Below are 27,364 nucleotides of genomic sequence, written 5' to 3' on the forward strand. Positions count from 1 at the left end.
CTGTGGTGTTTTTTTATTTTTTTTTTTTACAGAGTGAAACCATGTGCATCTGACCAGGACCAGGTTCTGGGAGGCTGCCGGATGGGCAGTGAGAGGAAGGGGAAGACAGAGGCTTGGAGGCTGGCACTGAGGTGCTGGGCCAGCCTGGTGCTAAGCTATCTGTCCCACTTCACACCCTCTGAGCCATCCTCCCAGGGCAGACCCGGGCAAGGCAGAGCCCGGCCACACCCAGCAGAGGGAGCCTGGCAGGCAGTGTACAGCTGGGAGCCTGCCAGGCAGCGCCTTCTGTCTTCTGTGGTCCAGCCCCTCCCGGGGAGGAGACAGGGGCTGGCCGAGCCGCGCTGAGAGGCCTGGGCCACGGCTGCGGAGGTCAGGCCAGGCCTACCGTGCAGGCATGGGACAGAGGTGAGTCAGAGGCACCGGAGGGAGTGGGACTCACTGCGCACTTGCCGCCACCCCTACGGACTCTCAGAGTCCGTCCTTCCCCGGCCGCCTGCTCCTAGACGCTCCCTGGGAGCCAAGTATGAGCGCCACGGCTCGAATGTGACCGAGATCCTGGCCCTCAGGTAGACACAGCAATAAACAAACAACAAAACAGTAAATGAGCAAATTATCTTGTATGTTATGATAAGGGATGCAGAGGAAACCCAGAGCAGGGTGAGGGGGGCTGGGGAGGCTAGAGGAAGGGGTGTGGGGTTTTAAAGACGGCAGTCAGGTGGGCCTCACTGACAAGATGGCACAGACCAAGGACTTGCACAGGGAGGCAGGGAGCGGTGAGAACATCGGGAAAGAATGTTCTGGGCGGAGGACACAGCCCTGGCCACTGGAGGGGGTGAGGCTGCGTGTATCTGAGCACAGCGAGCAGCAGTTGGAGCGCAGGGAGGAAGTGGCAGAGGGGACAAGGCCAGGCCACGAGGGCTTGCGGGGATCCAGGTGTTAGATGACGGGGTTCTTCGAAGGTTTCGGGCCCTCTGTCTGCAGCCCGTGGCACTCCCCACCTCCCCCACTCAGTCCGTGCATGAATCCCATGTGCCACAGGTGGCTGTGTGACCTTAAAAAGTCTCCTCTCTTCCCGAGGCGCCTGCCCTCTCTAATAAACAGTGATAATACCATTGCATCTGCAGGGTTGTGAAGAAGAGTGGGAATCAACAGAGGCCACCTGTGGGAAAGCTTTACAGCAGGCATCCTGTGAGCTAGACTCTGGGGACCCCAGAAAAGCAGCGCTGGCCACCCAGGCACTCACACTTTGGGAGAGGGACATTTGAATGAATAAGGAATCCTTCCTTATTGTTCACTCTAATAGCAGCCGGGGTGGGGCGGTAACCAAAAGGGGGCCTGGTTCTCCCAGGGGGCCCAGCCATCAGGGAGGCGAAGGGGTGGCCCCGGAGGCTGGGGCTCACTAGGAAAAGTGGGGGAAAGAGCAGGGGGCAAACGGCAGGAGGGGAGTGGGGAGGCGTGGATACGGGGCAAGGGGCATGTGGGTGAGAGGTGGTGAGATGGCAGAGGGCACGGACTCCAGCCCATGAACAGTGAGCACCCGGAACCAGACTGCCAGCAGGAGAGGAGACTGCAGTGTCAGAGCTCACCCTGGCCGCGGGGAGAGCGGGCGGAGGCGCCGAGGCAGCGAGCGCAAGGCGAGGGCAGCACAGGAGGTTAGCAGAGGGGATGGGTGGCCGGACAAGGGGGTCTGAGAGACTCAACCTGGGGGCTGTTCTGCTGTGGGGAAACAGGGGCTCTAGGAGGCCGAGGGGGTGCTGTGAAGGATGCAGGGTCCACCGTGGCTGTGGGGGACACCCAGGTTTGGGGGCAACACGTCACAGACAAGAGGCAAGCTTCCTCCCTCAGCTCCACAGTACCCATCCAGGCTCACAGGAATGGGCCAGCTGAGCCTGGGACTGGTGAATGGGGTCACCGGTCCCCCCGGTGAGACCTCCCCACTCCCTAGGTGCGGCTATAGCATCGACAGAGTGTGTGCTCTGTGGCTGGACACCACCCAGTTCCTGGTCAGCTCCAGCAGTGTGGCTAGAGGCCACACACCTCGCCTCCCTAAGGTGAAATTTCTTCATGCATGACCTTCACTGATGTTTTCTGAGAATCCCCCGCCCCGCAGGCAATGCTTAGAACACTAGCCGCAATGGCAGAACACTAGCTGTGTCCTCAGACTCTGTCGAAACCTCAGCTGGAACGCAGCTGACTGCGGCACCGGGTACTGAGCAGTCACTGCAGGCCCGCTGGACAGCGCCCAGCGCACCACCGAGGGCCCCAGGGGAGGGTGTACAGGAGGAAGGGCCCGCAAGCCTTTAAAGGAACCTGCTTTCCTCCCAAGCAGGCTGAGCTGACATTCGGCCCTGAGCAGTTCGTGCTGCACACAGGTTCTCAGCACAGTCCAAGGCTCAGAGCAGCTGGGCTGGAAGTATCTCTTCTTGGATGCCAGGCAGAGCCAGGCGATGGAGGGCAATCCAGTGCACCGAGTGTCAGCGGGGGACGCCTGGAGCAGTAGCATGCATCCTGACATAGAGAGCGAGAGGCACTCGCAGTCCTTCAACGTGGAGGAACTCACCAACATCCTTGACGGAGGCGCCCAGAACACCGCACTCCGGAGGAAAGTGGGTAAGAGCAGGCTGGGGAACGGAGCCCCGGCTTTCTGCCCACGTGCGTTTCTTGGAAAGACAGTCCCTTCATAGCAGTCCCACCTTCAGATGGGCTTCCCAGGTGGCCCGAGTGGTAAAGAACCCGCCTGCCAGTGCGGGAGACGTGGGAGACGCAGGTTCGATCCCTGGGTTGGGAGATCCCCTGGAGGAGGGCATGGCAATCCACTTCAGTATTCTTGCCTGGGGAATCCCCATGGACAGAGGAGCCTGGCGGGCTACATATAGTCCATGGGGTCGCTGAGAGTCGGACACCCTCTGAAGCGACTTAGCACACGGTATACATCTTCAAATAACAAATTCTGCTCTTAAAATTCCACTATTAGAGATTTGTCCCTTTGGACTATGAAGGAAGCTTTAACATGTCAGTATTCCCTGAGGTCCTTATTCTTCCACGGCATAGCTTCGCAGCCTTGGGCGAGTCGCTTCCCCATCTCAGGACCTCTGACTGCATCTGTACACTGACAGTGGTGTCTGACTGCCTTTCCACACTCATGAGGCACGTGGATGGGAAGCTGTGAAGGTACCCGGAACCTCACCCAGGACGCTACGCTCTCTGTTCTCTGTCCCTCTCACAGAAAGCATCATCCACAGTGAACCAGAGCTTAGCCTGAAGGATAATTACTTCATGACCCAGAATGAACGTTACGAAGCCGCCATTAAGAAGAAATTCCACATCCTCATGCTAGCACAGCGCCTGGGCTGGTCCGAAGGCAGCAGTGAATTACAGTACGCCTCCAGGTGCTTACTCGCAGGGTGCCTCCACCAGAGACGGGTCCACCTGGGAGCCCCCAGAAAACCCAGCCCATGAGCTATGTTCCCCAGCAAAGCTACTGGTTGTTGATGTTGTTCCGTCACTAAGTCGTGTCTGACTCTTTGCGACCCCATGGACTGCAGCACGCCAGGCTTCCCTGTCCTTCACCATCTCCCGGAGTTTGCTCAAACTCCTGTCCATTGAGTCAGTGATGCTATCTAACCATCTCATCCTCTGTCGCCCCTTTCTCCTCCTGCTCTCACACTTTGCCAGCATCAGGGTCTGGGAGTGAGTCAGCTCTATGCCAAGGGTACCACTTCCTGGGAAGCCAGGGCCAGGCGTCCCTTCTCTCCTGCCCCCTGCCAGCCTGAGGGTACTGGGGAACTTGTCTCCGCTGGGCTGTTCAACCATTGTGTGTCTCCCCTACAGAAGTGTTTCTGGAGATTTGGGCTTCGCGATACATCACATCTTCCAGAAAACCATCAGGAGCCTGGGCTCAGAGGAGCAGATTGCAAAGTGGGACCCACTCTGCAGCAAGTTCCAGATCCTGGGGACATACGCCCAGACAGAACTGGGGCACGGTGAGCAGGGGCTGCTGCATGCAGCGTACAGGCAATGCCCTGCTCAGCTCCAGAGGGCCCATTTCCATCTCAGTCGTCACAGGCTGATATACTAGCAAGATGTCACAGCAGGTGGCAGTGTAAAGGTCTTAAGAGGGGGTGATTTTTTTCTAATTTACACGAACATACCGTATGAACTGGTGGTGGCACAAGTCCTTCCTACTGGAAATGTCAGCCACCACCCGCTATCGTGGGCTGGCCATGTGTCCCCGCAGAGCCCACCAGTGAAGGGAGAGACATGCCGGGAACACACTGGAGTGGGAGTGTGCCCCACTCCACACTGGCTGGTGCCTGGGAGCTCCAGGGACACCCAGACGCTGCTAGCCCAGCAGACTCCCGCCCTGGCCCAACGTCTACCTACCCGCCTTGATTCCCAGGGACGTATCTTCAGGGCCTGGAGACTGAAGCCACCTACGATGCAGCCACCCAGGAGTTTGTGGTGCACAGCCCCACGATGACGGCCATCAAATGGTGGCCTGGGGACCGTGAGTATCCCCCCTCATCCCCCAAGGACAGCGAAGCTGGACCGCAGAATAGCGCTGACGGTGGTGTCCAGCAGACCTCAGACGGAGGCACTGTTCTAGGCTGATGACATTGGGCAAGTCCCTTCCCAGAGCCCCAGGTTCTTACGTGGTAGAACAGTTGGGATATGAAAAATTTCATCACTGAGTGGCTAAGAAGCCACCAGAGGCACTTTGAAACAGTTGAGGAAACTGACCCCAACCTTGGGGATGAAGGTCAAGGCCTCTCTCATGTGCACGCTGCCACCCTACACACACTTGGCCTGGCCCCAGGCACTCACCATTCTTCTTGTTGTCTTCCAAGTTAATGATTAAGCTTGCCAGCAGCCAGCGCACAGGGTACACACCAGTGAGAAAAACGAGCCTGCCTTCTTCTGCTTTGGACACCCCAGTGTCCATCAGGCCACTGGCGCCACATCACCCCTGCGGACAGTGGGTGGAGGCTGCGCCCCCACCCGATGCCTCCCAGAGTGTGGGCGGTTTGCCAAATCCCGAGGAGCCGGGTTCCACCAGGGCCCTCTTCCTCTGATTTGAGAATACTTCTTTGGAAAGAGGCTTCCCTCGTAGCTCAGTTGATAGAGAATCTGCCTGCATTGCAGGAGACCCAGGTTCGATCCCTGGGTTGGGAAGATCCCCTCTAGAAGGGAAAGGTTGCCCATGCCAGTATTCTGGCCTGGAGAATTCCATGGAGTGCATAGTCCATGGGGTCGCAAAGAGTTGGACACAACTGCGCGAGTTTCACTTGTCTTTGGAAAAAAAAGATATAACACACGTGAGCAGTCCAACTAAAGCAGAGAGAGAGAGAGGGGGGAGAGAGAGAGGTGAGGCAAGCAGAGAGGGATGAATACTGAGAGGAGAGACCAGTGGAGAGAGAGAGGCCAGAGAAATGAGAGAGCAGCGACCACTGACAAAATTGCAGGGAAGAAGGGACCCTGAAATCAGGCAGGGCTCAAGCCTGAGCTCAACCTCCTTCAGGTCGGTGCCCTTGGCACAGCCCTCTATTCTCTCAGCCGCAGTTTCCTTTTCTGGAAAATGGGACTTGGGCACACCTGCCCGCAAAGACTGGAAATGCTGGTTATCTGTATTCACTACTATCAGGTTGATGGCACAGAGGGTCATTGATAGGTTTTTGAGGACAGGGAGCAAAAAAAAATAGCTTGCTTTTGTCACAATGCCTTTTGCAAGTCACTGCTAGATTTGTTTGGTTCTTTGAGGGTAGCTCCCTCTCTTTGCAATCAGTGACTCTTTGAGGTCTCAAAGGTGCCCACCTGCTGGGGTGGGGGCAGCAAGGCACACATCTCCCTGTGATTTGGGACCCGTGTTCCGACCACAGATCCTTACATACGTTCCCCCCCGCAGCCATGATGTAAAAATCCTGTCCCCCTGATCCCAAAGAAAATAATCAAGAGCATGTACTCCAGTCAGAAGACTGTGGCAGGATCAAGTTTTAAAAGATGCCAAGCTTTCCCAGATTGCTCCATTCAGGGCATTTTCATTAAAATCCGTAGCCTTTGTCAAGCTTTGCCTTTAGAAAAGCAGCCAGAAGGGATGGAGGACAATGGGCCCTCTTAAGATCTCCATCAGCCTTCCTCCTTTCCCGAGCCCATGGGGACTCTGCCCGTGTATCACAGGGTGGCTGCTATACAAACCAAACATTTAGACGGAACTCTCTGTAGCCCCAGCCACCAACTCTCCATAAATCCCTCCAACCCCATCCATTCTAAAGCGAGACACTCACACTAAAGTTCTTGGGGTGGTTCCAGTCATTTCCAAGGATGAATGGAGGCTGTATAAACTGAGGGGTATCCTGACTAAGCACCCCTAAGCTTCCCTGGCTCCACCAACTCCACGACCTGGGACCCACCAGGCTGACCTGGTCCCCAAGCTTCTGAACATGCTGCTCCCTCTGCTTTGCACTCTGGCCTGTGTGGCTCCCCTGGAAAATACTCTTTGCCCTCCAGCCTCCCCAACCCCCACCCTCCTAGGCAGACCAAACAAAGCCCCGCTCCAGCCTCACAGAGCATCCCCCACCCCCAAGCCACCACACTGGTCCTCCTCACAGACTGGGCCCTCCTCCAGGGTCCCGATGGGGAGGTTTGGCCTGCTCCTCTGTAACATGAGGGGTCACACTGGGTTTCTCCCCTCTCTGCCTGCAGTGGGACGGTCAGCCACCCATGCCCTGGTCCAGGCCCAGCTGATTTGCTCTGGAGCCCGGCAGGGCATGCATGCCTTTATTGTCCCCATCCGGAGCCTCGACGACCACAGCCCGCTGCCAGGTAAGCTCCTGCTCCTTCCTCTAGGACCCCTGCCAGAAGACCCCACCAGGCCTCCCTGTCCTGGGCCCCAGAGGTCCATGGGGGAAACTGGGGCCTGTCTCCCTTGGGCAGGGACCGGTCCAGTTGCACAGACCTGGCTCTAACAGGCTGGGTGGATACGAGCAAGATTGAGCACCTGACCTCAGCCTGCTCATCTGCAGCAGCTGTGATAACCCCAACACCATGGGCCGCTGTGAGGCTCGGAGGAGCCAGCATGTGGCTGTGTGCTGACATACGACCCCTCAACTGACGGCCACCCCTTCCTCCGTATCCTCCTAGGGATCACCATTGGGGACATTGGGCCCAAGATGGACTTTGAACACACGGATAATGGCTTCCTCAAACTGGACCACGTGCGCATCCCCAGGGAGAACATGCTGAATCGCTTCGCACAGGTGGGTCCTGGGGAGGGCGCAAGCCTGCATTGCCTGCGAGGGGGCAGAGACACCCCACAGAAAGCTGCTGCTGCCCCTGGGTCCTTCTCTAGAGAGTTGGGTTTGGGGCATCCCTCCCAGAGGGGCTCTAGTGTCCCGCAGACCTGAGTAAGGTCCCAATTTTGGAGCTGTGCGATCTTGGGCACGTCACTTGGCCTCGCTGAACCTCAGAGTAAATGCTCACCGCATTAGGTGGCAGAGCAGTCACGGGGTAGGGTGGCAAGGCCATGTGAGGAAAAGAGAAACAGGTTGAGGATGGTGTGCGTACACACCTCCAGTACAGCCTGCACACAACCAATCTTCGAACAGACATCAGCTGAGTGCTGGAGGAAGTTCTGGGGGGGTCCCCACTTTGCCAGGCATGACCATGGATATGAGGGAAGCTGTGGCTTGTGGGGGGTCTGGGGCGTACCAGGGAGGAGCTGTGAGCTGAGGCATGTGGGCAGTGGGTATGTGTCAGCAAGTACAGGCGAGTGTCAGTTTTAACAATGGCCGTACCAGCACACGGCTGGTGCTGGCTGGGTCTACTCCGGGTGAGCAGCCCGAGGATGCCAGTGTCTACAGTGCAGGGAGGCCCACGGTTCTGGGCGCGGGAAGGCTGGGGAGCCCCAGCTCAGACCCATTGCCTGGCCCCCGTCTACTAGGTCCTACCAGATGGCACCTATGTCAAGCTCGGAGTGCCGAAGAGTAACTACCTCAGCATGGTGGTGGTACGTGTGGACATTCTGCTGGGCGAGGTCCTCCCGCTGCTGCAGAAGGCCTGCACCATTGCCGTCCGCTACGCCGTCATCCGCCGCCAATCCCGCCTCCGGCCCAGGCAAGGGGCGCCCAGAGGAACCACAGCAGCCGGGGCCCCCTCGGTCCCACAGTGTCTGCCCCCTGACCCCAGCCCTCTGCCAGAGTGGGGTGCCAGGAGCACACGTGAGCCCCCTCGTGCACACACAGTCGCCTGGGCCTGGCCCATCCGGTCTGTGGGGTCTTCCTGGCTCCCTGGAACCCTGGCTGACCAGCCGGCCCGACCTGTATCTGTAGGTCATTGTCTGCCCTGCAGCGGACTCAGTCTGTCCACACGGGTCAGTGTCTGCCCCGCACCGCCAGGGTGGACTCAGTCTGTCCACACGGGTCCCGTATGGCTGTGCCAGGCTGAGTGCCATCTGATGGGCTGGGCGCCATGCTGTGGGTGAACATGGCCCTGGAGGTTGTTCTGTCAGCTGTGAATGCTTGTGTCTAGAAAAGCCCGCTGTGACATCCGACTGTATTGGAGACGGTTCTGTCTGGTTGTGGCTGTCGGCTTCTGGCTGTGGTATGTCCACATCCAGGTCCTTCTGTTGTCTGCGCTTGTGTCTGGCCAATACTCTGTCTACTCCACGGCACTGAGGGGCTGACTATACCCTCTGCTTCTTTTTTTTTTTTAATGATTTGCACTTATTTTTCTCATTTTAAAAGTAGCAGGTAATCCACAGGAGAAAAACATAAGTTTTTCTGCTTTAATATGTGTACGTGTACAAAGCCATGTTCCCTCAAGCATGCAGGCGCACACACACACACGCAGTTATCAGATTCACCAGAAAAAAAATATAGAACTGCCCATTACATTTCAATTTTCGGTAGACAAAGAATCTTCTAGAACAAACCACACGGGCACACACCCACGATGCAGCAAACTGGAGTCTGGGCCTACAGGGCTGCAGTGTGAGCTCAGGGAGAGAGGTTGGGCTGGACATGGCACAGCTGACTGAACTTGTGGGGCAGAGACAGGCGGGGTCAGGGCGGTTCTTGCCCCAACTCCACTAAGTGACCCTGGGCAAGTCCTCTGCCCTCTCTAGGCCTACTTCCTCACTTCTAAAGGGAAGAGCGAGACCACCAGGACCGGAACTTGCGAACATCTGGTCTAAGAATCTGGTGGAGTTTCACACCATGGGCTCAAGGATCCACAGGTGACTAATGCAAAGTGGACTGAGGGGCGAAACCAGGCAGGCCTGGGGCCACCCTCAACTCGGCTGCTCGCTAGCTGCGGGACCTCAGACTAGCCGCCCAACCCTCCCGTCCCTCAGCTTCTCCATCTACGAATGGGCCTGACAAGAATGCTCTTCCAGGGCAGTGAGGCACGCCAGGCCCTCAGTCCAGGGTCCTTCGCTGGCAAGCCCAAGGCACCTCGGCCAGCCTGGCTTCAGAATCCTGGGCTGAGGGAGTCGTCTCTGGTGACAGGCGAGCTGGGAAGACGGTATCGCCAGTGCCGTCCTGCTGGGGCCCAGGTTTATGGGCTGCAGAAACGCCCTGAGGATGGTTATAACAGTGCATGTCCAGGTGAGGGGCTGCTGGCCTGAGGAAGAGACACCAGGTTTCACCCCATCCCCAACGGGAGGCCTCTCATGGTCACACTTTTTCTCAACCCACAAGTAGTTACCTACCACAGGCCCCAAATGCTGACCAGAGTCTCAAGCGCTGAGGACACAGTAATGGACGAGGCAGGAGAAATCCCTACCTCGGAACTGCATCAAACCCACGTTCACAGCCTAAGAGGTACTGACTAGGCTTCACGGTGTTCCCCAGCACACAGCACATGAAGCTGGACAGTGAAAGGTCAAGGGTCAAATACCCCGGGCTTCAGGGCCACAAGCCCTCACCTCAAATCCTTGAGACCAGGTATGTTGGTATTCAGAACTTGCCAGATTTTCGCAGGTACATATGCTCTAATTCTGTAAACCTCCACAAGGGGCAGCACCCACCAGCAAACACGCCAGCATTTCTACAGTGAAACGTGTGGGTGTTCATGTGAGATGGAATTTTAAGGCTATTAGTGGTACCATGTCCCTCTACGTCAAGTCTGGCAGTGAGTTATCAACTGTCATTTTTAAGGCTTTTATGGCCTCAGGGAAGGTGGGTGGGGCAGGTAGCAACCTTCTACATCTGCTTTCCTTTCCCTCAGCGACCCAGAGGCGAAGGTTCTAGATTACCAGACTCAGCAGCAGAAACTCTTTCCTCCGCTGGCCATGGCCTATGCGTTCCACTTCGTGGCCAACAACCTCCTGGAGTTCTTCCACCATTCCTACAGCTTCATTTTGGACGGAGACTTCGCACTCCTGCCTGAGGTACCTGCTTCCTGCGGGGCAGAAGCTGGGACCGTGGCTGAAACTGTCCTCCCCCGGGACACAGCCCCAGTCCTGCCCGCCCTGGGCTTTTCCTGCCTCCCCGCCCACAGAAGATTTCCAACATCCCAGCCCACCTCCCGCCCCGGGTGAACCGTATTCTGACATAGAATCCTCCCAGGTCTGGCCCCCAGGAAGCTCTAAATATGTTAGATGAAGTAATCACAGACGGTGTACAGAACACAGGGGGCAATCCCTGGTGTGTCTCTGAAACTCAGAAAGTTCTGAAAACCAAAAGTCACGTAGAACTCACCGGGTGGCACGGTTTGACCGCAACTGCCCAGATTTATCCCACTCGCTGTGAATACATTTTGCAGCAGAAATACCAGTACATCAATCAGCTCACTAAGATGCCCCTGGCTCCTATAAGTGTGTTATATTTAATCCACCTTAAATGCCCTGTTTTACCTTTCTAAAATTCAAAAAATATTCTGATTCCAAAAACACATCTGGCTCCAAGGCCCTCTCAGATAAAGGACTGTGGACACACACACACTAAGATTTAGTCCGTCCAGGCCCTGTGTTTTATGAGCATTGCTTCAGTAATCTGTCCACGCTACAGCAGGCACCATACCCATTTTACAGATGAGGAAAGTGAGCTTAAGGGACATGCCCCTTCCTCCCAAGGACCTGAAAAGTCTGACAGACGGCTAAGGGTCTCCAAGAACCAAAAACTCAAACCAGGTCTACTGCCTGGCGGCCACTCCTACAACCCGAAACAGTGGGTTGACAGTGGACCCACACGCTCACAGACAAGCTCTCCAAAATCTCTGCTTGTGGGGACAATCTGCAGCTCCTGGATAATGGCGAGACCGACCTGGGAAGCACTCTCTACCTGAGATCCCGGAGACACTGGCCTGGACACTTATCCTTTGTTCTTATCAGCCCTCCAGTGACACTGCCTCTCTCTATGGCCCGAGCCTTTGTCTTCTCATTCATCAAGTCATGGGCTGAGGAGACAGTTCTCACCGCACAGAGCGGTGCTCAGCACCCGTGGGCGCTCTGTGAGTGGCAGGCACGTCGTTCCTGACGCCACCTGACCCCCTTCTTATTCTCGCAGCTTCACGCGCTGAGCGCAGGTCTGAAGGCCATGCTGTCGGACTTCTGCACCCAGGGGGTCGAGCAGTGCCGCAGGGCCTGCGGTGGACACGGCTACTCGAAGCTGAGCGGCCTGCCCTCCCTGCTCACCAGAGTGACGGCCTCCTGCACTTATGAGGGCGAGAACACGGTGCTCTACCTGCAGACGGCCAGGTAAGGCCCAGGCCTCTGCCTGGCCCCCAGGGATCCCACCGAGCTGCTGCCTGGGTTGAAGCATCATCTCACGCCCACGGAGGGAGCAGACTTTGGGAAAGCCACGTGGGGGCTGCCCAGCTCCCACACCGTGTCTCCAATCCATCCCCTCTCCCCAGACCCTGCAGCCTCAGCCAGGCCACCAGCCCCGCCCCCTGGACCACAGCATCAGTCTCCTCATTGCTCTGCGGCTTCCCACCTGCCTCACTTCAGTCCTTTCTCCACAGGCAGCCAAGGGACCTTCTCAAAGCTTAAAGAAGATCACCTCTTTCCCTGGCTCCCAATTCTTCAATCACTTCCCTCAGCTCCCAGGAAAAGGCCACACCCCACACTGCAGCCTAAAAGGACCTTTCGATCTGGCCCTGCCTCCCTCCATCCTCTCCCCACCTCCTCCTCTGCTCACTTCTGCGGGGCCTCACTCCCCTCCAGCTGGCTCTTCCTCACCCTTCAGGTCTCAGCTAAAACGATACCTCCTCCAGATGCTCCCCCTGACCACTCTGTCTAGGGCACCACTCTGTCTAGGGCAGCAACTGCCGTTCCCTTGGAGCAGTTACACGATCTGAGCGTCTCTCTCTGTGTGCTGGGGGGCTCCCTGCGGCATGCCCAGGTTTAGCGCACAGTCTGCGCCGGAGGCCCCACCCTGAAAGGCAGGGAGGAATGACTCATTCCTTATCCCCTCAACAGGCAGTTTCTTCTCTCGTGCTTCTGTGGCTGACGGGGCCTTTCACGTGCCTCCATCTCAGGGGACTACAGAGGGCAAATACTTCTCCAGGCAGGGAGAAAGGACTGGCAAATTTGCTATATAACATTTCTTTAAAAACTTGTAACTATACAACATTACTTTTTTTTTTCAAATTACAAAAGGAATACAAATGCCCCACACTGTGCCAAGCGCTCAGAAAATACTATCTCATCCAGTTTTCACAGACCCATCAGACGACTATCATCGTCATCTAGAGCTGGAAGCAAGGAGGCTGAGGGAAGAGAAGTGACTTCTACAGGGTCACAGAGGTCTCAGTGGAGTGGCATGGGAATCCAGGCTTCTCTGGCCCAGAGCCTCCAATCACTGGATTATCATAAAGAAGAAGCTAAGAGCCACCTGTAATTCTCCCATTCACGTTCGCAATCTTGCCTCTATCCCTTTATCAGCTAAGAAAATTTAATTTCCGCAGTCACAGTATAATCGTCATAAATCCCCAAATCACAAGATCCTAGCCAAGACAGAAGATTCTGTTCCATTATCAAAAGGCTTTACGTTCAGGATCTGAAGATGTCTGCCAAGGTCTGCGGCTCCAGGCCCATTTCACTGTGAAAGAAATTATAGCCTCAGATGCACTGTGGCTTTGAGTGAGGAGCAGCCACCAGCAGGGACCCAGGAAAGAGCGTGGGTGGCCCTGGTTCTCCCATGGGGAGCCTAAGGGTGCACGATGCTGGGAGAGAGGGGTGCTGGGCTGTCCCATGGGGCCCCCCAACCCTCTCACCTTTTGGTACCTCTGCCCCCCAGATTTCTGATAAAGAGCTACCTGAACACTCAGAAGTCCCCAGGCTCCGCATTGAAGGGGTCTCTCCCTCAGTCTGTCGCATACCTGACCGCACCTGACCTGGCCAGGTGTCCAGCCCAAACGGCAGCCGACTTCCTCCAACCCGAGCTCTACACCACGGCCTGGGCACACGTGGCAGTCAGGTGAGCCATGCGGAGAAACCAACTATCCCACCTGGAGGCAGGCTCCTTTACACTTAGGGCCTTTGGGGTTGGCTGGGGGGTACAGTCTTGGATACTCTTCCAAAAACCAGCCCCCTTTTCCAACCTCCTCACTCCTCTCGGTTTCTGCCATGAGGGGCAGAGAGAAGGCAAATTCACACCTGTCACTTCCCCATCCTGCTCAAGATAACAGGAAGACATTAGCTCTCAAACCAGTGCAAGGAATTTTTTAAATCTTTAGGCTCTTATTATGGTTTGAAATACAGAGAATGTACCCATACAATGCAAATAACAAAAACTATCAGTACTAATGCTGACAATATTATAGCATAATAATGTAATTATATATGACAATGTAACATAATAATTATGTATGCAATAGTTATATATAATTATATAATGTAATACTGATAATACTAGTACTGCTATCAGTACTAATATTAATACTAATAAATAAAGCATTGCAGTCATCCCTCTGTATCGGCAGGGGATTGGTTCCAGGATCTCTATAGATATCAAACTCTCAGGATACACACACAAATCCCTTCCATAAAATGGAATATTTGCAAATTTGCAATATTATGGGTATTTGCATAAAACCTATGCATACCCTCCCATATACTTTAAATCATCTCCAGATTACTTATGATACCTAATAAAATGTAAATATTATGTGAACAGGAATAAATACGTTACTGATATGTTAATAGTTACCAGTGTGCACCAAATTCTACTTTTGCTTTTTGGAACTAACTTTCAGGAGTTTGTTTTTCCCAAGTATTTTTGATCCTTGGTTGAATGTGAAGATGTGAAAACTGGATACAGAGGGATAATGGTACTTTCATGGTCAAAACATCCCACAATCTAAAAATAACGCTTAAAATATGAGTATAACAAAGGATAGATTTTGTTTATTTCCAGGGTCTAGTAAGCTTCAGGGCACATAGACAAGACCAAAGACTCCTCCACTCTGTCATTCAGTAAATACTGTCAGACACTATGTTCCAAGAACATCCACATGTGCCAGGGGCTGGGAATAAAGACTGGGCGTGGCCAAACACAGACAGTCCCACGGAGAAGAGACTTAACTACCTAGGAGGGACACCTTCTGAGCCCTCCCCAACCAGCACACCAAAAACAACCCGGAAAAAACAGCTTCAGTACATAATAAGAGGTCTTACATCCCAACCGGTGATCCCAGGGATGGTTAATAGTTATTTCAAGATCAAAAGCAACTTGGAACATTCATCTATTTTCTCCACAAATATCTAGCAAGTACTTAATAATCCACCAGGCTCTGAGGATCCATCAGTAAACCAGTCTGATAGAAACCAAAGTTCAGGCTTCACAGAAGTAACATTTCAGCTGGAGTGGAGGGGTGGGCAAAAGAAGGCTGTTCGGGGTAATTAAAATGCCACCCCGGTTGGCCTCCATATCCGCGGACGCAGAGCCTGTGACCATACCACACTGTTTCATACAGGGACTTGAGCATCTCTGTTTTGGTATCTGTGGGGGTCCTGGGACCATTCTCCCTGCCCCCACCCACCCCCCAGAGATAGCAAGGGATGGCTGTGTATTGCTTTTTGCTCAGAACTCAGATGTGTCATGTGCTTACATATCCCGTGACAAAGCAACATAAGTATTGCCTAATAAATAGCTTGTTTTGCATACAAATTCCAAGGGTCAGGAGGGGATGGGCAGGGAACAGAAGATAAGAGAATAAAGGTTAACTAAACAAATGACCAATTTTGTAGTCTGGAGAACAAAGGATGGTTTTCTTTCCTCCTTTCTAAAGTCCCTTAGGTGGAACTTGGAGCACAGTGGGTGACTGGCAGGCTTCAACTAGCCTTAGAGGAAAATCACTCTCCTTGCTCGGCACAGAAGCCAGTCAACTGAGTGGCCTGAAAATACTGGGATCAGGGTGGAGACCACATCAGAAAGAGGGGAGGGCGCCTGGCGCAGCTAGGGGGTTATGAACTCCTTCCTCACTGCGTGACTCGCTTAATTAACCTCTCTAGGACTCCACGTTTCCCACTGCAAACTGGGAATGCCTTACCCTTAAAAGGGTTAAGGAGTTTATATACAACAAGGACATTGTTTAGGTTTCCAACACCAACAAACAGTCAATAAATAGAACTGTTCTACTTCTGTGGGACCCCAGGCATCCTGGGATCAAATGCCATCAATCCCTTCTCCACTCAGTCAAGAAACAGAACCTTTATTTTCTCCGGCCTTTAGGCTCATAAAGGACTCAGTGCATCACTTACAGACGCTGAGGCAAGCCGGGGCCGATGAGCACGATGCGTGGAACCAGACCACTGTCATCCATGTCCAGGCCACCAAGGTGAGCTGCCAGTCAGCCAGAGCTGAAAGGGCCCCGTTCTGTTTCCCCAGCAAGCCGCCAGGCCGAGAAAACCTGCCATCATGCCTCAGCCCTGCTCAGTGGCTGCCCTCATTTCACTTTCAAGCCTTTAGCCCCGGGTATTTTAATTAAAGGACTTAACTCCAAAGCAGTCTTGCTGGCAGCTCTTAGAGAAAAAACGTAATGAGGCAGTGTTATTGGATTTGCTTCAGGTTGTTCAAATATTTCCTCCCAGAGAGAAAAGCAGGTCAAGTCTCCCCTTAGCCCCACAGACAATCCATAGATGTCTGATTCCGTTTACACTGTATTTTGTGTTTGTGCATAATTCACTGTCTGCCAGCAAATACTAGAGCACTCCAACACCCGCCGTCAGACTGGGTTCTGGGGGGCTCAAGAGAGGCCATGCATGGCTACGATCAAGAAAGCACTGCCACAGGGAAATACAGGCTGCCCCAAGGTCCCACAGCAGGTCCAAGTTCACCGCCCTTAAGGAGTCAGAAAGCCTTCTCAGAAAAACCATACAGGCCAAGACTGCAAGGGCGAGCTGCAATCAGCCAGGCAGTGGGTGGAGGCTGTGGCTTTGGAGAGGAAGGATTTCCAGCAAAGGGGTCAGGAGATGCAAGACGTGGAGGCAAGGAAAGGCACAGCGTTTGGGAGGAAATGCACGTCCTTCCAAGGAGAACCTAAAGGAAGACGACGAATCTGGAGAGGAAGGAGGGAGGCGAGAAGGAAAGATAGGCACGGCCTGGCCCCTCCGACAGCACTGTGAGAAGTCTGGGTTTTGTGTTCACTCCAGTGGGAAGCCTTTGCAGGGTTTCCATCAGAGGAGTGTAGCGATGAGTTTCATGCTAGAAGGATCATACAGGCTGCAGGGGGAGGAGAGGACTGGAGGCTAGAGGCCAGTACAGAGCAGGCAGCAGTCTGGAAAGGGCTGAGGGTGCCCCAGACCATGAACCTGCCAGAGGGCAAGGAGAGAAGTGGGTGGATGCATGATGGGTGGATGAAATATTCAGGGTGTGGAAGAAAGAAGGGGCAGGCTTCAGACAGCAGTGGAGTGGCATGGAGCTAAGAATGGCTCCTGAGCTCTAGCTCAGGCCGCTGGGACTCTGGGCCTACCTATGGCTGGAGAACCAAGGTGGTCGCTTCAATCCTCAGGCAGCACGCCCAGAAGACAGCCGCCTTAGAACGGGAGAGCCCACCAGGGTTCTGCAGCAGCTCCCGGCGGCAGGCAGACAGGAGCGCCACCTGGTGGCCCATCACCTCCATTGCATGGGTGGGGTGGGTGTGATTCTGCCACCTCCATTCCACTCTGTCCACCATAGAGGTGCTGCCTGCTGTGTTCAATGCACCATCGGCACAGGAGAGGGTAAGCAAAGGCTGCAGTCTCACCAGACACCTAGAAAGGAACCGCACCTGCCCACTGTTCACCTGCTTTCCAAACCCATGCCCTGCCTTCAAAGGCACCAGGCGCGACTGCCGGGGTTACCTCATTTAATACCCATGACCCCAAGAGGGAGAGACGCGTAATCTCAGTTTTAAGGATGAGCAGCTTCTTGGGAAGGCGGTGCTGATGCCGACCCTCTAAAGTCATAATGGGCAGGGAAACCCGCACTTTCTGGGCTCTGGGCCCTGGGAGGCCCTGTCCTCTACAGAAACCTCAAGGACCCAACGGGGTCTCATCTGGAAACCAGACGTGCCCAGCAGAGCAACACAAGGGGCTGGTGGGAACAGTGGCAGAGGGGTGGGCAAGCAGGAGCAAACCCTGGCCCAAGTTCTGGTCCTGGCCCAGTAACATCCAGCCTCAGTCTCTGGTGGCTTTGGCAACACAGGGTAGCGAGTAATGCTACCAATTCTTAATCGAGAGACTGACTGCCCTGGTTCAGAACTCACTGCTACCACTCATTAGCCAGTGCCTAGGTGAGGAACTTACTCTCTAGATGCCTCACACGCTTCCTCCACAAAATGGAGCTAACAATAGGATCTACCTTGTAGGATTATTGTGAAGGTTATATGAGTTAATAGATGTAAAACTTAGAGAGCCAGCTTGAGTACATAAACAGGGCTCCCCAGGTGCCTTAGCGGTAAAGAATCCATCCCCCTGCGATGCAGGTGACAAAGGAGACGTGGGTTCGATCCCTGGGTTGGGAAGATGCCCTGGAGGAGGAAGTGGCAACCCACTCCAGTCTTCTTGCCTGGGAAATCCCATGGACAGAGGAGCCTGGTGGGCTATAGTCTAATGGTGGCAAAGAGTCAGACATGACCGATCACAGAGTATAAATGCTACAGAGTATAAATCCCACTCCCACCCCAACCTGGACAGGAGAGAAGATTGAAACCAATACAGTCACAAACTAAGGCTGACTGTGTTCAGAGCACGGTGCCAGGGTGCAGCTCAGCCTTGCCCCAAGGAGCCCCTCCTCTCTCTGGCCCCCTTCCTGCTCCATAAGGCAGAGGCGGGCACCCTCGGGCAGCTCTTCATCACTCCACTCTTCAATCCAGAGCCCTGAGAATTCAGGGATGCGGCTCTCAGGTGAGAAAAGGGACCCAGGGTGTAAGTGGGAAAGTGAGGGTCTCTAACTTTGCCACACCGGGTGCAGCCTGAGCACCAAGGCATCTGACCCGGGAGGGCGGCGGAGCACCTCCGCTCCTTAACCACATCCAACTGCTGCGAACTCGGCACGGGGTCAGCGGCCCAGGTACAGGCGGCAAGGCGGTGAACACGGCAGACAATAAACGGCTATTTTCTCGAGAAAAGCGGTGCTGTCCCCCCTGGCCCAGGTCAGCCTCCAACACTCCTGTATTCTTTCTTTCAAACCAACTTGAAACTGCCCCAAGCACAATGAGAAGCGAAGGGCCAAGTTCCAGAGCCCACCAGCCGCTAGCACGCACACGGACACCGTCGAAAAGGCTTAGCCAGACGCAGTGAGCTAGGAGAGAGGCGGCTGCTTGTCAGACTGCTGGGAAACACACGGCCACAGCAACCTTCTTCCAGCAGTCTTGCCAAGCTTCCGGGATGATTTGTGGAGGCAGAAATCAGAGGTTAACGCATCTCTGCATCTTTGTAGGCACACCTCTATTATGTCACTGTGAAGATTTTCACAGAAGCTCTGGAGAAATTGGAAAGCCAGCCAGCGATTCACCAGGTGCTCAAACGCCTCTCTGACCTCTATGCCCTACATGGCATCCTGACTAACGCGGGCGACTTCCTCCATGACGGCTTCCTGTCTGGTGCCCAAATAGACATGGCGAGAAAAGCCTACCTGGACCTGCTCCCCTTCATCCGGTGAGTGGCTGCCCTTCACCCTCAACCCTCTGTTCATTTCAAACACCAAAACCTTCAGCTCCAAAATTCTTGCTAAATGGAGGTCTGGCAAAAGCAGCAACAGTCCTGGACACACTATGGATTAAGAAAGGGGAAAAAATAAGGGGAAAAAAATCACAACTAAAATGTTTCAGAGTAAATCATCTAGCTACCTCAAACTCTAACATGATCCGGCAATGATAGAATCCATAGAATATGAATAAAATAAAGCATACTACATATTAATACTGTGTATCAAGAATAGTATTAATGAGTCTTACTTAGTCTTCAGTTCAGTCGCTCAGTCGTGTCTGACTCTTTGTGACCCCATGAATCGCAGCACACCAGGCCTCCCTGTCCATCACAAACTACTGGAGTTCACTCAGACTCACGTCCATCGAGTCAGTGATGCCATCCAGCCATCTCATCCTCTGTCGTCTCCTTCTCCTCCTGACCCTAATCCCTCCCAGCATCAGAGTCTTTGCCAATGAGTCAACTCTTCGCATGAGGTAGCCAAAGTACTGGAGTTTCAGCTTTAGCATCATTCCTTCCAAAGAAATCCCAGGGCTGATCTCCTTCAGAATGGACTGGTTGGATCTCCTTGCAGTCCAAGGGACTCTCAAGAGTCTTCTCCAGCACCACAGTTCAAAAGCATCAATTTTTTGGCGCTCAGCTTTCTTCACAGTCCAACTCTCACATCCATACATGACCATTGGAAAAACCACAGCCTTGACTAGACAGACCTTTGTTGGCAAAGTAATGTCTCTGCTTTGTAATATGCTATCTAGGTTGGTCATAACTTTTCTTCCAAGGACCAAGTGTCTTTTAATTTCATGGCTGCAGTCACCATCTACGGTGATTTTGGAGCCCCAAAAAATAAAGTCTGACACTGCACTTAAGGATGGAGAAGGTGATGGCACCCCACTCCAGTATTCTTGCCTGGAAAATCCCATGGACGGAGGAGCCTGGTAGGCTGCAGTCCATGGGGTCTCGAAGAGTCGGACACGACTGAGCAACTTCACTTTCACTTTTCACTTTCATGCATTGGAGAAGGAAATGGCAACCCACTCCAGTGTTCTTGCCTGGAGAATCCCAGGGACGGGGGAGCCTGGTGGGCTGCCGTCTATGGGGTCGCACAGAGTTGGACACAACTGAAGCGACTTAGCAGCAGCAGCAGTACTTAAGGAACACTTATGTTTACCAGACAGTATGCCAAAAGCTTCTATATTCATCATCTCATTTAATCCTGATAGGCTTCCGAAGTGGATACTATTAATTTCCCTACTTTATAAAGGGGAGAAAACTGGGACTTAGGGTTGAAGGTCACACAACCAGCCAGAAGAGGGGCAGGGCACAGTCTAGGACCCATCTACCTCCAGAGCACGTGCTCTTAAACTGCATGTTAAAATGAAGGCTGGGCTATTGTTTATTTCAAATATATCCTTATTTTTGTTGAATGTGCTTAGTTGACTAAACTCACTTTAATACTCCCTCAGCTTCAAGATGACATTTTTAAAATCTAGTAATTCGTGTCCTGACTTGTAAAACAATTTGTTGTTGTCCAGTCACTCAGTCGTGTCTGACTCTTTGCGACTGCATGGACTGCAGCATGCTAGGCTTCGCTGTTCTTAATGATCTCCTGGACTTTGCTCAACAATAATATAGTTTTTACAGACAGCATAAGCAGTGCAGTTGACCGCCATGACATACTAATGCAATACATTCATCCTGTCACTTTATATATAATCAAAATGATCACTTTAAGAAAACCAAAGCCCCAAATGACCAGGATACTGGAAGAAATAGAAATTATTACTAATTAGTAACCATTGTCCATAAGATGGAAAAGGAAACAATCTGTGACATTGCTTTTCTGAGAAAAGACGATGCCTGCTGTGTTTGTTGGAAGCCACGCAGGGCATGACGCATAAGTGTACGACTCTTCCCCAAAAACCTCCAGTAGTTCACACCATCAACAAGAATAGGAGAACAAAAGAAAAGGGGACTTCCCTGATGGTCCTGCAGTTAGGACTCCACGCTTCCACTGCAGGAAGCAGCCACAGGTTCAATCCCTCCTGGTCAGGGAAATGAGATCCCAAATCCGGCAAGGCACAGCCAATAAAGAGTTGAACTTAAAAAAAAAAAAAAAAAAAAGATATTCATGAAGGAGATTAAAAGAAAAAAAGCTAGACCAACTTCTTTTCATTTTGAACAATATCCAACACGTTACTTGTGACTCCAAGTTGATGCTCAGTGAATTGAAACTCAAAAATTATCAAAACTATATCAGATGTAAAATTATGTCCCAGGTATGAAACTGTCCCTAATAGAGAGAATCCAGTGATTAGAACCATTAATAGCATAATTGAGTACTGCACATTTCAAGCCCAAGTGTGTCTAACTTTCTGAAACGCTTGGCATTTAAAGCACATGAAGATGATAACGTTCTAGCCCTGACTGTTTGTGATAAAGAAACACAAAAGATCACCGATAAGCATGATTTTTTTTTAAATTTGCAACAGCATGCTGAGTGCTTCCCTTGGGCCCAGAGACTTACAATTCAGACAAGAAAGCACTGACGCAAACAATGTGCGTACATCAAACCCACACGCGGATTTATTCACATTACGGTTTCTAAAGTAACCTTCCTACTGCGGCCGGGTAATTAGGAGCCTAAGAGACTCCAGGCTTTTAACAGTCCTGTGCCACACTCCACGCCTTGATTATTCAGCATCACCCTCAGATTTCTGAGCTGACAAATGAAGGATGGCACACTATTCTAAGTGACACTAAGAACCAGCTCTCTGCGTCATGGTAATTAGCGACTAAAACAGTTTTTAGTGGTTTAAACAGTCCTAAAATCCCAGGGGTGACACTTTTAGGCAAAGATGGCAGACTGAACATGTGCATTTACTTTTGTTCCCTCCTGAAACCCTACTAAAAACATCAATAAATTAATTTTAAAATGTTAAAAGGCATAAACCCCCAGAGAGAGAGCGCAGGAGAGGGAAACAGGAACTCTGGAGAGGAGATGGACAAACAGTGACTCGGCAGACCTGATTACACTGAATCACAAACCAAAAGTAGCAGAAGCCGAGAAGCCATCAAGGGCCACCACAGAACCCAAGAGCTGCAGCACCAGGTCCCTCTGGCAACGGGGGTGAAGGGAGGACCGACAGGGTGGGCTGGAGTCTACTTCAGAAGGAGCCCGATCCCCGCTCCTCTCCTCCTCTCTGAGCAGGGGTAAGACCTTCCCTGACCAAACCCTGGCCAAAGGCTGAGCAGAGGGTCTGCAGACTAGAAGACCTCAGGCTTAGTTGAGGGTGAGGACCACTGGGCCACCCTACAGAAACCAGGGGCCTGAAGACATGTTTATAGGCTAATGCTGACAGCCGTCTCCCCCAGCCCTCTTTTCCCACATGTGCATGCGTGCCAAGTCGCTTCAGTCATGTCTGACTCTCTGTGACCCTGCGGACTGTAGCCCACCAGGTTCCTCTGTCCCTGGGATTCTCCAGGCAAAAATACTGGAGTGGGTTGCCATGCCCCCCTCCAGGGGATCCTCCCGATCCAGGGATTGAACCTGCCTCTCTATGTCTCCTGCACTGGCAGGCAGTTCTGTACCTCTGGCACCACCTGGCAAGCTCCCTTTTCCCACAAGTGCCCAGCAAACTGGCAGCCAGGTCAGTGTCCTGTAGGAAAATGCCATCATGGTCCTCTGGAGAATCTGACCAGTCCAAAGAAGAGAGATGTGAAGATACTGACACCAGGGTTCCCCAATGGTCCACCCAGTTCAGCCCACAGGGAATTCCACGCTGACAAGTACACCAGACTTGTAATCAGCTAGACTGTCCTACTCTTAGCTATGACCAGACACTCAGGGATTGCCAGCACTCGAGGAAAACCCGTCATAAAAGACAGAGACCAAGCAAGAACAAGGCAACTCCAAAGACACAAGAGAATCTTCCGGGTGAAAACTTTTTTGAAAGATCAGTAACACCCTCAAAGAGTTCACAGGACGTATGGCAAGCAGAAAAGAACGTCATTTCTTAAGAAGTAATATTCAGAGAAGAGCAACAGAAAGAGTTCTGTGAAATCAATGACAGCGAAAATGAGAAGCTCAGCTGAAGGACCGGAGGACAAAGCTGCAGAAATCTCGTAGAAAGCAAGCAAACCGAAGACGACAGAAAAAGGACAGAAGACAAAAAATAGTGAGAGGACTGATTCTAACTGTCCATCTGAAGAATGGGACTAGAAAGAGAAGACAGAAAATACCGAAGGGAGCAAATCATTAATAAAACAGTGCAAGAAAACATTCCTCAAATGAAGCATACGAGTTTCAGGCTGAAAAGGCCAGAGGAGAAGCAACACACACCCATGAACCAGGCCAAACATTTAGGCAGCGGTCACAAACACTACAAAGGCAGGACAACAGGGCCGGGGATTGGGAACGCTGCGGCTGGGGACGGAGGACCGGAGTTTCACGAGGTCAGAGAGGGCCTCCCAGGGACGGTGATGATCTGAAGAAAGATCTGAAGGTGGGGAGGTAGGAGGAGCGTGTGGCTGGCTGGGAAAAGCACACTCCATGCAAGGGAGAAGTACGAACGTTGGCAGGCAGAGCACGCTCGGCACGTACACCCAGGGAAAGAGAAAAGGCCGCAGCAGCTGGAGTCGCATGACTGAGGTGGAGAATGAGAGCAGAGGTCGGCGAGCTGCGGGTGTGCTGGCAAGGGCAGTGCAGGGGCTGGAGGGCACGACAAAGACAAGACTCTGCCCTTCGCTGTGAGTGGTTCTGAGCATAACACACGCAATCTGAGGGAATCTGAGGTGTGTATATAAAGGATCACTCCAGTTGCCATGTTAGGAACCGACTGGGGAGGGGTGAAAAGCAGAGAGACCAGTTGCTGCTGCTGCTGCTGCGTCGCTTCAGTCGTGTCCAACTCTGTGCAACCCCAAAGATGGCAGTCCAGCAGGCTCCCGTGTCCCTGGGATTCTCCAGGCAAGAATACTGGAGTGGGTTGCCATTTCCTTTTCCAATGCATGAAAGTGAAAAGTGAAAGTGAAGTTGCTCAGTCATGTCCGACTCTTAGCAACCCCATGGACTGCAGCCTACCAGGCTCCTCCGTCCATGGGATTTTCCAGGCAAGAGTACTGGAGTGGGGTGCCATTGCCTTCTCCGGAGAGACCAGTTAGGAGGCCGCAATAAGCCCGGTGAGAGATGCTGGCGGACTGGACCAGCGTGACAGCACTGGAGGTCGGGGGAAGCGGTCCAAGTTTGGGTTTATTCTTGAGACAGAACAAGATTTGCTAACAGATCCGACGTGGAAAGTAAGAGACCGAGAGGAGCTCAGGTTTGGGGCCAGGACCGAGTCACCATTTACTGTAAACGGGGAAGGCTACAGGAGAGCCAGGTTTGGGTAGGGTCGACAGAATTTCTCGAAGATCAGGAGGCTGTTTTTGAATACCTCAAGTTTGAAGAGCCCGCTAGAAATCATGTAAACCGTTAGTAAGCAGGTGAGGCTGGAGAGAGAAATGCAGAAGCCACTGGCGTGCGGTTGGTATTTAAAGCCACCAGAAGGACAGTATCATGAGGGGTGAGTGTATGAAGAGGAGAGGCCCAGGCACTGAGTCTCAGGACCCTTCAAAGACAAGGAGGAGACGACCTTGACAAAAGCTGCTTAAGCGGAGTGGAGGGAATGAAAACCTGAATCTAGCTGAGGAGAACAGCCAGACAAGAACAACTGGAAAGAGCAAGCATAAAGAAGCTGGACACTTTCAAGGAGTTTTGTCACAAAGGGGAGGCGAGGTACAGGTGAGACGATGGGGAGGGAAACAGAGTCAAATGAGTGTTTTGATACAGATGGGAGAAATGGCAGCCTGTTTGTACACCGATGGACACGACCCAGTACAGACGGGAATTTCGACATTGCGGTGGAAATACAGGAGGACTTCTGGAACACGGCTCTATTGGGCAAGCGGGGAAGGTATCAGTGCACAAGGGGGACTGGCCGGAGCTGGTAACTAGGACAGTGCACCTGTTCAGAGAGAAAACCCCGTATGTTTACATGCACGCTTGGGAACTTGTGGACTCCTCTTACCACTTCTATTTTCACACCAGTGAAACGGGACTCAAAGTCACCTAGGTTAAGAGAGATGGGCAAGTGAGCACCACAGATCTGAGGATCAAAGAGCAGGTGGGAGAGAAGGTAAGAGAATGAACAAGTGAATGAATTCAAGCCACCAAGAGTGACTGCCAAGCAGCGATCAGGGCCCGCTCGAGTCTTCAGGGCAGTCAGTATTGGTTTTTCAGGCATATATTGTTACAAAGGTGCGGGACAAAGTCGGTGGAAAACGGGATATAACAAGGGACGGTATTTTGCTGAACAAGTATGACAAGCAAGAAACCTGTTGAATGTATCTTGCAGCGAGTGAATATAACAGACCATGGAATTTCAGATGGATGAAGAAAGACAGCTCACATAGATAGGGGACTTGAGGCAGTAGGTGCCAGTAGTGTCAAAGAATTATGAACAGCCCTGTAGGAAAACCATGTCATAATGATGAGGAAAGGCCATCCAGGATTAAAGTAAGTACAGTATCCCACGCACCTCAAATGCCGTGTGAAATGAGGGTTAAGGAAGAGTGTAAACAGTCATGTATTTTATTTCATATCCTCTGCTAAAAAAGGAAGAGAAGCATGTAAACAAGTTTTTAAATAACTTCATTCCATAGGTTAAAAGAAAATAATTTTGCTGCCTGAAAGGTAAAATGAGAATTACAGAAGTCAGAGCAGTAGAGGGAGTAAGCTAGAAAGACAAGAAACGGTGAAAAAGAAAACGGCTGGGCTTACGGTGAAATGAAGACATGGATGACAAGCCCGGGCGTGTGACCCTGGCAGTCAGAGGGAGGCTGCAGAAGATCAGTGCAGGAGAGTCAGGAACTGAGGCATCAAGTTCTAGAGGATCCACACAGACAGTGAAACCACTAAGAATTATGACAGAAGGGCCAGGAGAGCGATCCCTGTGTCAGGAGAGCGTTGGTGGAGCACGGCCGAGCTGTGAACAGAGAGCGTCTAAAGTCATAATAACATATAGAATACACAGCCGTTACAAGGTAAGCACTGAATGTTAGTCTGGCCGAAACTAACTATACTAGGAGGCAGGACGACCAAGGAGAGGAGGCAGAGGCTGGGGGTGGGGAGGGCACGGTGGCGCAAGCGAGGAGAGGCGTGCTAAAACAAATCCAATCTTCTGTAACAGGCACAGATGATATCTAGCAACACTGAACAGGAAGTAGTAATACAAACAAGACACTGAGAGGCATTCAGGTCAGTTCCCTAAAAAGCCGCTAAGAGAGTAAAACTTCGACTGCCTCTAGGGGCTGGGGGGAAGAAATGGAGGTGAGAGGCAGGGATATGCTGAGTTTAAATAACAAGCCTTGAAAACCTATTTGACTCTTTCTACTGTGCCTATATAACTGATCAAAAATTAAAACTTGCAAAAAAAATTAAAACTGAGCTGTTCAAAAAGTGGATAATGGTGCAACTTCTAATTAGATGTTATTATTCACCATTCCAGATGAATCAAGCAATCTAATATACTCACAAACTCTCTTTTTTCCTCTCAGGAAGGATGCTATCTTGTTAACTGATGCTTTTGACTTCACGGATCAGTGTTTAAATTCAGCACTCGGCTGTTATGATGGACATGCCTATGAACGTCTGTTCCAGTGGGCTCAGAAGTCACCCACCAATACTGAGGTAGCTGACTAGAACACTTGATAAATTACCTAAGAGAGCAGGGAACAAGCAGTGACTGTACCTCCATGCTTTCCCATGGCAATCGATGTCCATTAGGTTAGAAATTGCTTGGCATAGTATATCTATTTACAGTATTTTAAGAATACAAAAAAAACACAAAAAACAGGAGCAGGGATGTGGCCTGGCAGCGTCTCTGAGTTTGAACTGTAATCCGCAAAATGCACTGCTCAGAATTTGGTGAAGGGAATTAGGAGGAAGGACCAAGCTCTAAATCACAGCTTGACATACCCAAGGGCATACACACAGAGAGGCAGGCTGGCGTTTAAGTAACAGAAATAAGAAGACAAACGGCTGCACTGATTTAACCACCTTATTTTCAGCCTTTTAACTCTCAGTTTAGTGTTGATACAGCAGGTGTTGAGAGGGACAGGAAGCTTGGGGGGGGGGGGGGTGTCTCTCAGATCTCACCACTTGGGAGAGATGCCCTCCTTCCTCTTTAAGGAACAGCACCC

General features: G+C 52.2%; 1 protein-coding gene across 13 annotated transcripts in view; it reads left to right on the forward strand.

Moving 5' to 3' along the window:
• The first annotated feature begins 255 nt into the window (after positions 1-255).
• The window catches only part of ACOX2 (acyl-CoA oxidase 2), a 30,788-nt gene continuing 3,679 nt past the window's right edge, over positions 256-27,364 (forward strand). Inside the window, exons 1-15 of one of the 13 annotated variants that reach the window (XM_019984685.2) lie at positions 380-405; positions 1,946-2,051; positions 2,373-2,610; positions 3,227-3,389; positions 3,832-3,983; positions 4,400-4,507; positions 6,700-6,819; positions 7,138-7,253; positions 7,937-8,109; positions 10,222-10,384; positions 11,502-11,692; positions 13,236-13,415; positions 15,672-15,777; positions 18,861-19,078; positions 26,720-26,852. In XM_019984685.2, coding sequence (XP_019840244.2) covers positions 395-405; positions 1,946-2,051; positions 2,373-2,610; positions 3,227-3,389; positions 3,832-3,983; positions 4,400-4,507; positions 6,700-6,819; positions 7,138-7,253; positions 7,937-8,109; positions 10,222-10,384; positions 11,502-11,692; positions 13,236-13,415; positions 15,672-15,777; positions 18,861-19,078; positions 26,720-26,852 — 2,178 coding nt within the window. In that variant the 5' untranslated portion in view covers positions 380-394. The other 12 variants (XM_070776418.1, XM_019984687.2, XM_019984686.2 and 9 more) reach the window with 12 other exon arrangements.

Source organism: Bos indicus, chromosome 22 (genome assembly GCF_029378745.1).
Source record: "Bos indicus isolate NIAB-ARS_2022 breed Sahiwal x Tharparkar chromosome 22, NIAB-ARS_B.indTharparkar_mat_pri_1.0, whole genome shotgun sequence".
NCBI lineage: Eukaryota > Metazoa > Chordata > Mammalia > Artiodactyla > Bovidae > Bos > Bos indicus.